The sequence below is a fragment of the Dasypus novemcinctus genome, chromosome 7, assembly GCF_030445035.2.
Source record: "Dasypus novemcinctus isolate mDasNov1 chromosome 7, mDasNov1.1.hap2, whole genome shotgun sequence".
Classification (NCBI taxonomy): domain Eukaryota; kingdom Metazoa; phylum Chordata; class Mammalia; order Cingulata; family Dasypodidae; genus Dasypus; species Dasypus novemcinctus.
The window spans coordinates 29,445,574-29,463,009 of NC_080679.1; the positions used below are offsets into that span (position 1 = coordinate 29,445,574).

At 35.6% G+C, this 17,436-nt stretch overlaps 1 protein-coding gene across 1 annotated transcript in view; it reads left to right on the top strand.

Annotated features, from left to right (window-relative positions):
- The window catches only part of ABCA12 (ATP binding cassette subfamily A member 12), a 116,181-nt gene that overhangs the window by 88,669 nt on the left and 10,076 nt on the right, over positions 1–17,436 (top strand). Inside the window, exons 36-46 of the mRNA XM_058299661.2 lie at positions 971–1,025; positions 1,594–1,771; positions 3,223–3,338; positions 4,305–4,464; positions 5,539–5,792; positions 7,832–8,036; positions 8,972–9,081; positions 9,379–9,520; positions 10,553–10,687; positions 12,708–12,811; positions 14,040–14,132. Coding sequence (XP_058155644.2) covers positions 971–1,025; positions 1,594–1,771; positions 3,223–3,338; positions 4,305–4,464; positions 5,539–5,792; positions 7,832–8,036; positions 8,972–9,081; positions 9,379–9,520; positions 10,553–10,687; positions 12,708–12,811; positions 14,040–14,132 — 1,552 coding nt within the window. The remainder of the gene's footprint in view (positions 1–970; positions 1,026–1,593; positions 1,772–3,222; positions 3,339–4,304; positions 4,465–5,538; positions 5,793–7,831; positions 8,037–8,971; positions 9,082–9,378; positions 9,521–10,552; positions 10,688–12,707; positions 12,812–14,039; positions 14,133–17,436) is intronic.

Below are 17,436 nucleotides of genomic sequence, written 5' to 3' on the forward strand. Positions count from 1 at the left end.
TAGGATAATTTATAACATTTTAATGCTGTGAAATAGTTTTAGTATCCTAACACAATGAGCATATATGAACAGAAAGTGAAAAAGTTTTCCTTCATTTTGTGACTCAACAGGAATAAGTATTTTGGGGATATCTTCACTCCCATCTCCCACCAATTTTTCCAAACTTACTTAGACAGTGTAGATTTTCCCCTTACCCTGTGGTCACTTTGGGAAACTGTTCCAAATCATTCTGACCCTTGGGTAACTAAGGGCCTCTAAGAAAGACACTAACAGAGCCTTGCTGTTGTTACTCAGAAAGTGTAATCAGCTCTGGAAAATTCCAATGGTTTGGGATAATATTGGAACTGACAACTTTTTTGGAGCCAGCTAGTTCTCTTAATCTCCCTGGAAATTTGTGTCTCAATGAGAATCCCTTGCAAGTGACTGAAGCTCCTGTGGCACATGCTAGTGGAGACATAGAATAATAGACATCTTAGAAGTGGTAAAGGAAAAGGAAGGGACCTCTCAGGCTATATTTCCCTTCCATGGTCAATAATAGCACAGTAAAGAGGAAAATAGTAGCAACTGTTTGTTCATTAGGGGATCCTCAAATAATTGGTCTCCTTTTGAGTTATATATTACAATATCATATATTCTGAAGTGCCACTGAAATGGAAACACATACATGACCAGTTAGAAGAAATGGGAAAACAATCATACTTAAATGTAAGAGAAGGAGCAATGCTATATAAGAAATGCAAATTCTTGCCCCCTTCCCAAAATTTCTACACACAATGAACAACTGTTTTTCTTTTTTGTGATTGCCACCAATTTTATGGCATTGATTAGATTAGGAAAAGGATACTTTTTTTTTAAAAGGGCAAAAATTTTTAGATCATAGCACGAGGAATATGTATTATTCATCTAAGAATTGGTATTGCTGATTAACTGACTATCTACTAATGAAAAAAATCCCTGTCTCTTCTTTAAGGCATCATCATGTATAGCCATCCTTATCCTGGAGTGCAAGACCAAGAACAAGCCACGTAAGCAGATATTTTTGGCCTGAGTACTTTCCCGTTGGTGTAGCTGAGCCTCTACATAAAGTGCTATGATTGGAAATCACAGTTGTAGCTGAATGAATGTCAGTCTAGAAGGGCTGGTAATATAAGTCACTGCCTGGGATAAAAGGAAGTTTCTGAAAGAATGTAGAGTAGGGCTGCCAAGTAGAGCTTGTTGACTGCAAATTCACAGAGTCTGCTGCTTTTATAAGTCAAGTGGCTAAGTACTTCATCATTTCAACTTCTCTGTGTAGCATTTAAGTACAATTTCTATGCTCAAGAACTATATATCTCTGGCATATACCCTGTAACCCTTGGAGACCGAGGATTTTCTATCAGATATCCCTAGTCAATTCAGATGCACCAGAGCTACATTTATTCCAGGGTCACCACAGAGTCATGTAGATCTTATCTGGCTCCCTGGCAAGAAGGCTTATTTGTGTCATAGCTACTCTTGTACTGTTTCCTTGATGGTTTTAGTCATGTCTCTGTCAGAAAGGAAAATTTTTCAAAAAACTTATGGCTGTTTTCCTCTCTCTCTTTCTCACTATAGAATCAGCAGTTTAATCGATGTTTTAGTGGCACTCTCCATCCTGATGGGCTACTCTGTCACTACTGCCAGCTTTGTTACTTATGTCGTAAGTGAACATCAGACCAAAGCCAAGCAGTTGCAGCACATTTCAGGCATCGGTGTGACATGCTACTGGGTGACAAACTTCATTTATGACATGGTGAGCGACTTGTGTCATTGCAGGAAAGATGGGATTTATTTGGATAGAAGACAATCATTTATATTTGAGATTTGCTTTAGTTTGTTTAAATTATTATCAGGAAGACAGTAATTAAAAATTTTTTTTTGGATCAGGTTTACTTTTATCAAGTTTCTTTTCAAGGGAAAAAAGAAATTCATCTGGTCTAAGATTCATTCACTTGCTAAAAGCAAATTCCTGGGTGCTTACAAAATTCCTATCTTAGAAAGAGAGCCTGGAAAATATGAATTTTTAACAAGATCCCCCAGATGATTTTTAAGTACATTGAAATATAAGAGCCACTTCTGTGGAGAAATAAAGGCTTAGCATGACAGCAGAATAACCTTGCGTGATGGTACCAAAAAATCAAGTTCCTAAACACTTAATCAATACTAAAAATTCAAAGTAGCAGCCCCTGCTGATTAACACATTAGAGAAGATTAGTAGGGAAATAAAGGATGTATTTCATTGCTAACTCTCGCATTTGCATAAAATGGTCCCAAAGTTCAGATGGGTTTTCTTGATTCCAAGTGTGCCAACGTTGGCCCAAAGCACGGGATGGATATACATTTGCCTGGTGATTATGGCAAAATTGTCTGGGTTGCTGTAATGATCATTGGCTTGAAGGGCTAGAAAGTAATGAACTGCATATCCATTTTGTTAATGTATCCAGTGAGGTCTGAAATGTTTTGTTGTAGAAAGTCAAATCTAAAAGAATGGTAACGACTGCTCTAGACTTAATAGAAGCTTTAATGTGAACCATTAAGAAAGCGTAAAGTACACACTTCTGTGAACATCTAGTTTACCACTTATAGATTCTGTTTGTCATATATTTGGTGCTCATCCCAATTTAGGAGATTTTTCCTCAAATTAAATTACAACCTCCTTCACCGTGTATATCTTGCTGCAAATACCTCAGCATTTAACATTTCCAGTGATCAATGAAATATTGAGTTCATCACTTATGTACCTGTGATTCCAAGAATGCCTAGGATCTGCTGCCCTGTTGTCTTGTCACAGAGTGGCTCACAATGATAACCAAACCTTAGAAATCAGCCATCTGAAAGAGTTCCAGGGATCAAAATGAAGTCAATACTTCGAGGACTGAATCTAACACCAAGATACCTGGCTGTCTTATCGTCACTGAACCTCTGTCATCAAATGATCCCAAGTCTCAAAGCCTAGAGGCAGAAATACCTGGGACTCCTCATTATCTGTAAAGATGGAAACTGGCTTGACCTCACATTGGAGGAGAAAAATTCCAAAGTGAAATCAATGTCATATAAGTTAATATTACAAGCAACAAAACATAAATAAAAATTCATCTCTTCAAATATTTCTAGGTCAACTTGATACAGTTTTAAATGAGATGGGTTATTGATTTAAAAAAAATACTTGCTATATATTAAACATTATTTTACATATTCCTGTAGATCTTCTACTTGGTGCCTGTAGCATTTTCAATTGGTGTCATTGCAATTTTCAAGTTACCTGCTTTCTACAGTGAAAATAATCTAGGCGCTGTATCTCTTCTACTTCTGCTATTTGGGTAAGCTTCTGATTCAGCAGTGAAAGAATGAATAGAATTAAATGCCAGGTAGCTACAAATAAGACCTAAATGTCATTAGCTAATCTACAATTGTCTTGGGGTTTCGCTTGACGTAAATGATGACTAACAATATATTTACCTGCTAGCCATTGTTGGTAAAGTATAGTACTTCTGAAAATTTATGCTATTATTAATAGTAATAATACCTAATATTAATGAACACTTACTGGGTGCCAGGTGTCATCTTCGTAATTTACTTATGCAATTTAACTTGCATAAGAAAGTAGGCTTTAGAATGACCAGAAAAATGTGTATGCATTTGTGAATTTAAGTATTGACTTTAGTATTATACGGCATATATGTAAGCATGTATATTTATTTTCATATATTTTTTATTAGATTTGTAAGTATAATCACATAATATTATGGTTTTAGGGTAAAAGAGCATAGCAATTCTTTCTGCCTTGAATGCATGGGTAGTATCCACTTAGTTAATACTTGTAGGTGGTACAGGATCTCTCTATATCATTGGCCCATAGGTTTCTCAAGTCTCTGTTCCAAGTAGGCTACCTAGCTTCTAATCCTGCTCTGTATGCTCAGCTATCCTACAACAATATTACTGTTTTACTTTAAGCTGTAAGATTTGTACTGATTAAACTCATATTTCTGGGCAAATAAATTCTTTCCTGGATGGGACTATACCATCACTAGGAGACATTAATTTGTAGTTGTAATGATTAAGAACAACTCAAGCTTCCTTAGAGGCTTCTTGTCATTTCAAAAACATCTTTTGGATTTTCTTTGGCCAAAAGAGGAGTGAACAAATGAGAAATCTAGCTACAAGTCTAGGCAATCCATTTCTAAAATGTATTTTCATTTTGGAACCACATCTAATACTTTATTTTATTTTTTGTAAGGGAAAATAATTAAGGCATAATTTTAATTCTTAGTTTTATTAACCTACAGGTATGCAACATTTTCTTGGATGTACTTGCTGGCTGGACTCTTCCATGAAACAGGAATAGCCTTCATCACTTATGTCTGTATCAACCTGTTTTTTGGCATCAATTCCATTGTGTCCCTGTCAGTAGTATACTTTCTTTCCAAGGAAAAACCTAATGATCCGGTAAGGTCCTTAATGAGTCTGCTAAGCTTCAGTAAAGTATCAAAAACCTCAAATTATGTCCTTTATTCTGCAATCTTTAAATAGAAAAGAAGAATTTCTTTTTATTCTAATAAATTCAGGAAAGTGAGACCTATAGTCTTTTGAAATTCTTTTTAGCCTCAATCTAGGTTAATACCTATGATTGTGTGTGCCCTGAAGGCATCTGAAGGGCTGGAGTGGGGCGATGGAGGTGAAATCAGAATAGTTGTAGGGTAACACATAAGTCATGTAACCAATTGGTAACCTAAACTTTATACCTATTAACAATTTGTTATGGTATGGACAAGGACAATGGCTAAGTTATATGGCTATGAGTTAGTATTCACTGGAACATTCATAGAGGGAAAAAAAACCTAATTCATTCCCTTTCAATCATGTATTGGAGTCTGCTTCAATGTAAGCATCTCTTTCCATTCAGAGCTGACAATTATGATTAGTGAGAAGAGAAGCACTAACAGTGCCAGGCAATTGAACAAAAGAGAATAGAGAGGAAATGAAGTGAACCAAGGAATAGTCAAGCACACTCCAGGAGGAGGTAGAAGTGGTTGGCCCCAAGAGTAAATAACATGAAAATGAGCCATTTGTTCCTTGTTGAGATATGTTGTCCAAACTTCCATCTTATTTCTCCGTTTTAGTCCCTTTCCACATAAGAATTACATTAGGTTCTAAAACTTTGCTGTACTAAGTACCACCCTTACTCAGGCAACCACAGTTATCCTGTATCAGATTCCATCACACTACCTATCCCTACATTCCTAGGAGCTTAGGCGGGTCTAGAAGTGATCCTGCCTTCAGGTTTGAGCCTGCTATCTTAAGTCATCTCCATAAAAAATAATCCTTTTTTTCCTATATTTTAGTGATAAGGCTCCACAGTTGGTCAGAGTAAATATTTATACTGAACTTAGTATACATGTGAAATAATTACCAATCTACATAAGCTTCTAAGGCTTTACGATTTGCTACATCTAGTTTTAAATTTTTGTCAATCTGTTGGAAGAATAACGCTGAACTTCACTTATGTTTCTCTTATTTCAGAGTTTGGAACTTATCTCTGAAACTCTGAAGCGCATTTTCCTGATTTTCCCACAATTCTGTTTTGGCTACGGCTTGATTGAACTTTCTCAACAACAGGCGATCTTAGACTTCTTAAAAGCATACGGAGTGGAATACCCAAGTGAAACCTTTGAGATGGACAAACTAGGTGCAATGTTTGTGGCTTTGATTTCTCAGGGCACCATGTTCTTTTGCTTACGACTCTTAATCAATGAGTGGCTGATAAAGAAACTCAGGTAAATATAGTGGGAAAAAGTGGTATGTGGCATCCATAAGGGAACTCAACTAAAAAAAGTCAGGGAGAGGTCCACAGTCTAAGCATTTCCATTAATAATATGGAAGTGTTTTATTCAAAAAAACTTTTAAAAAATTGTAGCATAATTCACCATTCATTTCATTCAGCAAATGTTTATCAAACCTTACTATGTGTCTGCCAGTATTGCAGTAGAGCTAGGGAGCAAAATTAAATAAACACAGTTAGCCTTGAGATTTTCATTGGTGGAAAAAAACATGTACATAAACAAAAGATACAGTCATTGAGTCAAGTTTGGAAGAATAGAAAGGAGTTTCCCAGGCAGAAATGGGAAAGAGGATTGAGGCCACAGAATGTTGGTGATGGGTTTGGAAAAAGGAGACAGAGATTAAAAAAGGACAGCATCATGACTGAAAAGAAATACACATACCACTGGCCCAGCAATTCCTGTGCTAGGAATTTTTTTCCTACATGCTTATATATATAAAGAATTATGTGTATATAAATTTATTCACTGTAGCATCATTCCTTATATTGAAAAAATGGAAACAACCTACATGTCCTTTATTTAGGGGCTGGTTAAATAATTATGTGCATTCATAAATGAAATACCATGCTGCCATTAAAAAGAATGATACAGTTACCTATGTGTTCTTTGGAAATACCTCTATATTTATTTTTAAAGGAAAAATGCAAGGTTCAGAACTCTATGTAATATATATTAACATTTATCAGCAAAAAATGAAGCTATATATAATTTATGCATCTTTATGCATAAACTATCTCTAATAGTGGGTATCTTTGTTGAAGAGAACTGTATATGGTTGAAGAGGATTTACTTTTTACTATATGCTCTTCAATATCACGTGAATTTCTTTACCATGGATTTATAACTTGGATTACCTATTGAAAAATAACAGTAAGTTAAATAATAATAGAGAACAGAAAGACAAGAGCACAGATAGAAGGGGAAAAATTAGGGCATATTTAAGAAATTAGTGGTTTGGTTTGATTTGAACATAGAATAAATATAATGAGGTGGAGCTAAAGCTCAGTATAGTTCAGTAATAATAGAGTCTCTTGAATACTCAGTTAAAGAGCTATGATTTGGACTTTATTCAACAAACAAATGGTGGTCCATTAAAGATTTCTGAACAGAGAGCAACATGATAAGTTGTGCTTTAGGAGGTATAATTTAGTGAAGTTGCTGATTGAAATATAAGAGTCAGAGACTCTGGAGCTGTCTGAGGGTCCTGGAGAAATCTAGGTGAGAAGGGGCAAGAGCTAATGATGGGGATGGAAATGGGCAGAAAATGATTGACGATAAGATGTGTTTTAAGGCATTTCCAGTATAGGGAGACTGACTACATAAGTGGATTTTGGAATAGGGAAGACACAAAGAAAACATCATCGTCTGAGTCTCTGGGAGTATCATTACAAGAATCTGGAATCTTGGAAGCAAGATCTGGGTTGATTTGTTGGATTTTAATTTTTTTTTTTTTCATTTTGGTTGCTTTCTTATTTACTGGGCAAAATCCTGAGGTGGGCTTGGAACTTAGTGATTTTGCAGTGCTGACCTTCAAACATTGACTAGATCCTCGGTGAGAGATGCGAATAAAAACAATATAGAATAAGATTCATACTATTGATGATAAAAAAGAAATAGAGAGGGATCATTGTTCTTGGGTGTGTGTGGTTGTTGAGTATTATTATTGATCCTGAACTATCTGTTAGGAAGTACCCTTCAAACCCACACTGTCCTCCTTATTACTAAAATTAGGATTCTGTGTTGTAACAGTAGATGTGTAAGCATTTAAGGAATGGAATACAAAAGCTGTTTCCCAAATACCATAGTGAATATGAAGAAGAAAGTACACACTAATTTTTAAGTTATTTGAGTAGCATAATACATAACATTTAAAAGATACTTATTACATGATTGTACATTTTTAGTGAAGTGAGAACCCATTAAAATAACAAAATTGAGATTTATTTCAAAATCACATTGGGCCTGTTTTGTAGACTCTTCTTCAGAAAGTTTAATTCACCCTCTGTAATGGAGACAATAGATGAAGATGAAGATGTGCAGACTGAGAGATTAAGAGTTGAGAGTGGGGCAGCTGAATTTGATTTGGTCCAACTCCACCGTCTCACTAAGACTTACCAACTTATCCACAAAAAGATAACAGCTGTAAACAACATCAGCATAGGAATACCCGCTGGAGAGGTAAGGGCCAATGTCTTATTTCCAACTGTCCTTTTTACTTACACAGTAAGTCACAAATAAAACTCATTTTTTCCTCAACATTTTTCAGAAAAGTATAAAACATTATGTATCAGTGAGAGCAGAGTACAGCACTCCCATTTCCATTGAGTCTACATATGTAATTTACACATGTCCATGTGTCCAGTGTTACTTACCCTAGGAGCTTCCCTGTTGGCAGGGAGGATTCACCAGCTCCACCACACACCAAGTTCTCAGTGCCTTTCCAAACTGCTCTCCTCTCTGGAGTGGACTTTCAGTTAACAAGCCAGGTCAGGGTGCTCTCTTCAGCTTTTAATTTCTAGTCCTCTTGAAAAGGTAGCTTAAAGAAATCAGTTTTCAGAAGTGAGGTCCTAGAACCACATTCATTTATATTCTTGCCATTTTCATAGAAGGAATTTTAAGGCAGTTTTGAAAGCAAAAAGAGAATGTGGGTATTTCCCTTAGTTTTCTGAGCAGAACTACAAACTGAATGTATCAAATTTATTCTACAGCATAAAAAAATTATTTTCAGTAGCGTACTCAGTAAAGCTGTGATTTTGTATAAATAATGTGAAATCTATGTAATTATTTGTGTCGGGTCAGTGTATCTTACTTTGCATGATATTTTATCATATCATATAGAGCTGTGCTATAACATAATATGTAAAACATTCTTATGTATATATACAAATGTTCAGATGGCTACAGGGGAAAAAGATATTTCAGTGTTCATTTGTTTCAAAAGGGAAAATTTTACCACTATGCCAACTGAGTGCTACATCTGTGAATAATTCTGGTGATTTACTTTTCCTGGTAATTTATTTCACCCAGAGGGAAGGAATAAAGTGAGAGAATAGCAACATGTCTTTGACTTGGATTTAGGGTTGCATCTTTTTTTTTCTTCTTCCCCAAACTAGTGCTTTGGTCTTCTTGGGGTGAATGGAGCAGGAAAGACCACTATCTTCAAGATGCTGACTGGAGACATAATTCCTTCCAGTGGAAACATTCTGATTTCTGATAAGACTGGGTATGAAGAAAGAATATTTCAATTTATCAGAGCACAGCATGATCAAATTTAAAAATTGAATAAAATGGAGATTTTATGGTATTTTGTTGGTGATAAAGCCTTAGAAAATTAAAGCTTATGGAAATGAAAGGAAAACTTTAAACCTTTAAGTGTGATTGTGACAGTGGGATTGTTTTACCTCTTATTAGCAGAATCACCAACCACCATGATCAAAATAGTGCTACCTTCCCCAAATTTGGGGACCAGGGGGAACTTACCTTTTGAAACTCATCTGTGTTCTTGATCCTCTCAATTCAGATCTTTGGGTCATGCTGGGTCTCACAGCTCATTAGTTGGCTACTGCCCTCAGGAAGATGCCTTAGATGACCTGGTAACTGTGGAAGAACATTTATATTTCTATGCCAGGGTACATGGCATTCCAGAAAAAGATATTAAAGAAGTGAGTACAAGTATGATACATTAGTTCATTTGAAACTATTATTTTTTTCTATTCACCCTTAAGACCTTCACAAGACTAACATGGTATCCAGAAAACGATGGCATTTTCCACCTGACAATGGCAACTGATACAGTCTTAGCTTGATTGTGCGTATCATATACATACCCTATGAACTCAGTTTTAGAAACTCCTTGGTCCATGTTTGTTCAGTTACCTTCGAAGAACTATCAAACAGAAGCTCACATGTACATTAAGCTCTTGGTCGAGGATTGGTTGCTGCCTGTACATAATTTTGGTATTCAGATAACCTTTGAAACATGGTATTAACTGCACAATTCCCAAGTAAAATAGAATAGCTTCCATTTCAAATTTTTAATTTGTAGCTTTGTCCTCCACTTATATCTATTTGCTTTTTTAATCACATGGCTAAACCTTAGGGCTGTTTTTCTCTATCTTTGCAGACCTGGGGTCTTCCATATGTCAGCCAAGGATTTCACTATTTGCCAGGGTTATTTAACAACAGAAATAGCCATCAGATCCTATGATTCCTAAGCAAATACACTGAGGTTTTGATACTAGGTCACTTTTAAATAGACTTAAAGGCTTTGTGACAATTCAGCCCTCGGTAAGAAGAAAAATGAAGCAGTGATGACAATCAGTGAGAGACCTGCCTTGGAAAGGGCTGAATTCTGTTTTAGCCTTTTTACACTTTACAGGAGAATACTATGGCAATACAGCATAAATAACAATTTGCCATTGTAAATATACATACCAGACACATACACTCATACATTTGGAAAAGAAAAATTCCATTGGAAAATTGAGCATCCAGGGAACTGCTTTTATTTCATTAAATGCACTATTAATTTATTTGAAAATAAAATCTATGTTGAATTTAAATGTTTTCATTTTATTCAGGCATATATTTGTTCATTATAAAACTTTCTTTTCACAAGTATATTTTATTCTGTTTAGTGTTTTAAGTGTTTGGACAGAGAAAGTTCAACCTAACTTCTCTTTTATTGCCCACAGACTGTTCATAAACTTCTTAGAAGACTTCATCTGATGTGCTACAAAGATAGAGCTACCTCTATGTGCAGTTATGGCACTAAAAGAAAATTATCCACTGCACTGGCCTTAATAGGAAAACCTTCCATTCTACTGCTGGTAAGAGACTCATGGTGAAAAAAGGCTGCTAAGTAAATAGAACCACATATCCAACTGTGTAACATTCCATCATCATTATTGTAATAAACATTTAGTAAGGTCTTATTATGCACCATTTATTGTTAAGAGCACTTTACCTATATAATCTCATTAAGGGAATTTCTATCACCAAATAATTTGTTGCCACAATACACCCTGAAAAATATTTTTGTCTAAAACTGTGACTCCAGGGATTTCAGATGAAATACTTGGCATGGGAAAGGACAGTAGCTGAAACAACTTCAGGGTCTTCAAATGAATATTTATAATTATAGAATTTGGGTAGTTACTGAATTATACCCATATATAGATAGTATAGTTATAGAATTATAGGGTAGAATTTGATCACTGCTTAATGAAGAAGTCATGTCTCTTAGTCTATTAGTACCTGGGTACCAATAGTACTAGTAAGTACTGATAAGGTGAAATAACATATTTTCCAACCTTTATTAAGGAGGACAGACAAATTTTAGAAAACTGTATTGTGCTAAAATTTTATTTCCTTATTGGTTAAACATGTGAGTTACCTAGCTGAGAATGTGATTGATAATATACCATGCTATTTTATCTGAATTTATTTTGGAAATAAAAAATGCACTCCACATTTATATTTTGTTAAGACCTGGAAAATTAAATTGATCACCTGGAACTAAAAATTACTCTTAGGGATGATAACAGCATTTCAGGCAAAATGTTATAAAAGATGTTCTCAGAGAAATGAGTTCACCCTTATTTTAGAAGATCCCCTTCATTCAAGGATCTCCAAACTCTGAAAGAGCTTTAACTATAAGCAATAAAAATCCAGTTATAAATTGCCCCTTTTTTCTATGGATTAAGTCACACAGTGGACCAAATCATTTAAATTACCCAGATGGGGCAATGCACAGCCTGTTTTTCTATAATACTAGAAGCTTATAATGTATTATGCCCCTACCAATCAATGCCTATAATGGAATTCTATTGTGTAAATATCCCTTATATTGCACAAAACAATCCTTGGGCATCCCTGGGAGATAACAGATATAATGCACTTTAAAATGTTAAAGGCGCTATGCAAATGTTTTATATTAAGGACCCGCACTGAAATACAGACCATGAGAGAAGGGTACCAGGTTTTCTTCTGTATGCATTTCCTACAAATGCTGTCTTCTTCAAAAGTAGGAGCAGTGATGTATATCCTTTACTGTATCACCAACTTAGCACATATCCCTTTCTTTAAATTTAACTTCAATCCCTTACTATGAAAATAAGTCCCCGGTTAATCTGCGGACATACTTTCCATTATTTTTAAAATTTTTTTGTCCAATAGTGTCTTATAATTTGCTTTTCTCTTATCATCTGCCAGGATCTAGTATTGCTTGTATAGGTTATTGATTGCTGTATTTCTAGTTTCATGTCTGAACAATTTTCAAAACATTTCTTATAAAATCATTTTTCTCTCATTGCTTGGCAATTTCTGCAAATCTTATTTTTATTCCTCAAAGAGTATTAAATTTTAATTAGTAACATAAAACTAAAAACACACTTCAAACACATTAACTGGAAAATCAAACTGTGCTCTTTCTGCTTCACGTAGCATATTTTCATTCATAGCCACAAATCTGCTATGATGAGCAAGGTGGCAATCCTGCTGATGTAGCTCCAAATACATGCATGACAATGTCATATGAAACCTTGTGGTAAAAACCTTGCTTTATCAGTAATTGAAGCAGAATTTTTCTCAAAGAAACATATGAGACAGGTGTAAAGTAACAGGGTGTCAGCTTCACCAAGACACTTTTAAAAACAGATTGGCAATTTTACATGATTAATTTTGAGTTTTGACAGCAGCAGAAAGAAGCCTATTAAGTATAAAACAAGTTAGGTACAGGACTTTGCAGAGTGATTTCTGTTCTAGGGACATGAGAGGTGATGATTCATGTAAAAAACCTCATCAAAAATTAATTAATTTGATAAATGTTTCTTATAACATTTTACTAAGGATGAGCCAAGCTCTGGTATGGATCCTAAGTCAAAACGGCACCTCTGGAAAATCATTTCAGAAGAAGTACAGAACAAATGTTCCGTCATCCTCACCTCTCACAGGTAAACTGAGGGTGGGAACTTTGAAATCAAATGACACAAACAATTTTATGATGATAGATGGGAAAGGTAATTCTGTGTAATATAGATAATGAATGCCCACGATTTTATTAAAGTATCTTATGTTTATAGAATAGGAGCAAGTTAGGCAGCTTCCATGATGAGAATCTAGCTGCTGTGTTGGGACAGAGTCTACGCAATCTTGAGCCTTACAGCCCTCTTAACTCATCCATGGCTCTCCATTGCCTTTCAAGAAACGTTTAGAATCCTTAGGCTAAGTATGTAGGGCCATCCATTATCTGGCCTCATCTAAATTTCCAAGGTTTTTTTGCCCATGATGCCCTTTCCTATTGATCAATCCAAATGACTTATGCTTCCTCAAACACACACTGCCCTCTCAAGTCTCCATCCATGCCTTTTCTCCTGCTGTGCATTCTATTTGAAATGACCTCTTCACAAAATCTCTCCAAGTCCCAATCATACCAGTTCTTCAAGTATCTGCTTCTCCATCATGAAATAGTCCCTGATTCCAATCAGCTAAGATTGAGAACAACTGAAGCATTTTAACTGTGGATCTCTTATGACATGGGCCTTGCACTGTAATTTGCATTAAATTCATTTTTGCATTATACTTATCATATAGACAGAGAAGTACTAAATTTGTTTACAATCAGGGGACTTGTTTATATCCTAGCTTTGCTATCAACGCAGTATAAGTTCTGAAGCTAGTCATTTAATTTCCATTAACATTTGTATGAAGTTGACCAGGTAGTGCCTAAGATATCCTCCAGTTATCACAGTGCATGAAAATTAGACATGATAACCAAATACAGATGAACAAGTTAGAAATAAAAAAACAACATGAAAACCTACCAAATATGGAGAAAGAGGTGGGACAAAAAAAGCTCAGGATTATTTTGAAAACGTTTCTTAGCAAAGGTAGATCTTGAGCCAAAGTTTGAAAGAAATATTGGATTTGATAAGTGAGCATTCCAGGTGGAAAGGTGGCATCAAGTATGTCATATTGAAGGAAAATAGTAATTAAATCTATGTGAAGACATTTAATTTATATTTAAAGGTTTTTTTCTTCTCCTTCAAGGGACAAGATATTTTAAAGAACTAAAATAGTATTTCTAAGTTGCCATTATGAGGCAGTTAAGCATATGCTCATGAACATAAATCCAATTCTCTGTGCCCCAGATGCTGATGTGACTTTTTCTCTGTCTTTCAGTATGGAAGAATGTGAGGCTCTCTGTACCAGGTTGGCCATTATGGTAAATGGAAGGTTTCGATGCATTGGATCTTTGCAGCACATAAAGAGCAGGTGAAGAATAATTTTTTAACATATGGTGTCAGGAAATCAATCTAATGATGCAATAATTAGCTTCAAGGATTATCTCAGCAGACTGTCCTGCAATAAATAGTAAAACTGGATGAACTAATCATTTATTCATCTTATATTTAAAATCTTTTACCAAAGATTTGATGCATTTTTAGTTAATACCCCCAACAACCTAGAAGGCCAAAAATTTTTTAAATTAATCAAAAGCTAAAATACTCTCAGAAAGCAGTTGTAAAAGTTTGCCCAGTAACAAATTTGCCTGATAGGTTCATGCAGACACAGATTTTATGCAGTATGCTCATTTTCCATTTGCATAGGCTTTCAGTAAATAATTTAATATTTTTAATACATTCAAAACCTTTCAATCAAGAATACATTGGGGTGACTTCTGGGAAGAGAGCTGACTAGAAAGATATGGGACTCTCTTCTCTCCCAGAGAAATAGCTATAGGACAGGTAGAAACGGCCTGAGGGGGGAAAAAAATCTAGGGTTTAGGACACCAGGGGGAAGCTGAATACCTCCCAAAAGAGAGAGGGGCAAAGGTAAAGAATTGCGATGGCAAAACTGTAAATTAAAAGCTGAAACTGCAACTGCTGGCATCCTCACCCACCCTATAGACGCATTTGAATTCTCAGGCTTTGGGGCCAGCGATTATAGACAAAGGGGGCTCCAGGGATCCATCTCCCCAGGAGACGAGAGAGAGAGGGACACAGCCTAAGGCTGATTCAGCTTTTGAAGCACAAATTTGGTCTGCTGTGTCCCCTGAGTCTTTCCAGGCTGGGTGGGGCCATGACATTATTTGCTTTGGGAGCCAGCAAGGGACTACAGAAATCTGACACTCCCAATTTCCACTGTACTGACCTGGACTGGTTGTTGAGGATACAGAGGGGAGTGGAATTGTTTCCTACCTGGGAAATGACAGGGGGCTCCCAGCAAAGGATAGAGAACTGCCACTGAGAAAGTAAGAATTACAAGGCTCTTAGCCTCCAGGCAAGATCCTCTATCACATTGATCTGGGTCCATGCTGCAGCAAACATACTCCGACCAGACATTGAACCAAGATGACTGCCAAAGAGTGTCATCTGCTGGCAGACCAAGGAAGTGCACTGAAGAAATTAAAAGTAAATAAGTAAGAGAGGCTTTTTCCTGCCTTTACAACCTCCTCCCCAAGCCCTTGGAAGGAGGTCTGCAGGCCCAGATTTGAGCAACTAACAGGGACCATCCTAAAGACCCACAACAGGTTGAACAAAGAATCAAAGAACAGCAATAACACATGGTCTCCTGAAAGTCAATTCCTATAAAAGAGAGAAATTGAGTGTTTGAGTAAACTCACCATCCTAATCAGATACCTACATATTAGCAGAAAAATTATAAGCCATACTAAGAAAATGAAAGAAATGGCCCAAACAAAGGAATACATCAAAGTCCCAGAAAAGACTCAGGATTTGAGACAAATAAACAAGATGCACACAAATTTCCAAAATCATATTAATGAGTTGAAAGGCAATATGGCTAAATAAATAAAGGGCATAAAGAAGACACAGAGTATGCTCAAAGAATCTGAAAACCTAAACAGAAAAGTAACAGAGCTCATGGGAAAGAAAGACATGATAGGTGAGATCAAAATACACTGGAGAAATACAACAGCAGACTAAAAATTGAAAAAGGAAAATAAGTGATACAAAATACAGAACAGCTGAAATAGAAGAGAAAAAGAACAGAGAGAGAAAGAATGGAAAAATTGAGCAGAGGCTCACAGATTTGAATGATAACATGGAAAATCACAAAATATGTGCCATGGGCATTCCAGAAGAAGAGAAAGGAAAAGGGGCAGAAAGAATATTTGAGGAAATAATAGCTGAAAATTTCCCATACTCTCAATAAATAAAAAAGAACTTATACGTCCAAGAAGCACAGCATACCCCAATCAGAATAAATGCAAATAGACCTATTCCAAGCACATACTACTCAGAATATCAAACATCAAAGATAAATGGAAAATTCTGAGAACAGCAAGGGAGAAGCAAACTATCTACAAGGGATGCCTAGTAAACCTTAGAACAGATTTCACATCAGAAACCATGGAGATGAGAAGACAGTGGTATGATACAATTAGGATACTGACAGAGAAAAACTGTCAGCTGAGAATTCTTCATCCAGCAAAATTGTCCTTCAAATATGAAGATGAGTTTAAAATAATCACAAACAAACATAAACGAGGAGAGTTTGTAAAAAAAAAAATCCATCTTTGCAGAAAATATTAAAGGGAGCCCTATAACTTGAAAGATATTTTAAAAAAGAGAGAGAGGATTGGAGGAGAGCATAGGCTACAAGAATAGCAAAAAGTATAATGAAAGGAGTAAAATGATAGATGAAAATAAGATATGATATATGAAAACCAAAGAATAAAATGGTGGAAGAAAATAATGCATTTACAGTAATGTCATTGAATGTGAATGAATTTAACTCCCCAATCAAAAGATATAGGCTGACAGAATGGATGAAAACACATGAGCCATCGATATGCTGCCTGTAAGACAATCGTCTTAGACCCATGGATACAAACCAGCTGAAAGTGAAATGTTGGAAAAAGATACTCCACACAAATAGTAACCAATAAAGAGCAGAGGTAGCTATACTAATATTAGACAAAACAGACTTTAAATGCAAAAAAAGTTATGAGATACAGAAAGCCATCATATATTAAAAAGGGGACAATCCACCAGCAAGAAATATGCACCTAACTAGGATGCCCCAAAATATATGAGGCAAACTGTGGCAAACTGAAAGTTGAAATAGACATCTCTACAATAACAGTGGGAGACTTCAACACACCACTCACATCATTAGCTAGAACAATGAGACAGAAGATTAAAAAGGAAACAGAATTTGAAAAATATGATAAATGAGTTAGACCTAACAAACATATCTAAAATATCCTACCTAAAGACAGTGGGCTATACATTCTTTGAGGTGCTAATGATCTTTCTCCAGGAGAGACCACATGTTAGGTCACGAAGCAAGTCTCAAAAATATAAAAGATTGAAATTATATAAAGCACCTTCTCAGATCATAATGGAATGAAACTGGAAATCAATAATATACAGGAAAAAGGTAAATTCACAAATGTGTGGAGACTGAACAACACACTCCTAAATAATCAGTGGGTCAAAGAAGAAATTGTAAGTGAAATTAGTAAATAATTTGAGATGAATGAAAGTGAGAACATCACTTACCAAAATATATGGGATTAAGTGAAGGCAGTCCTGAGAGGGAAATTTGTAGT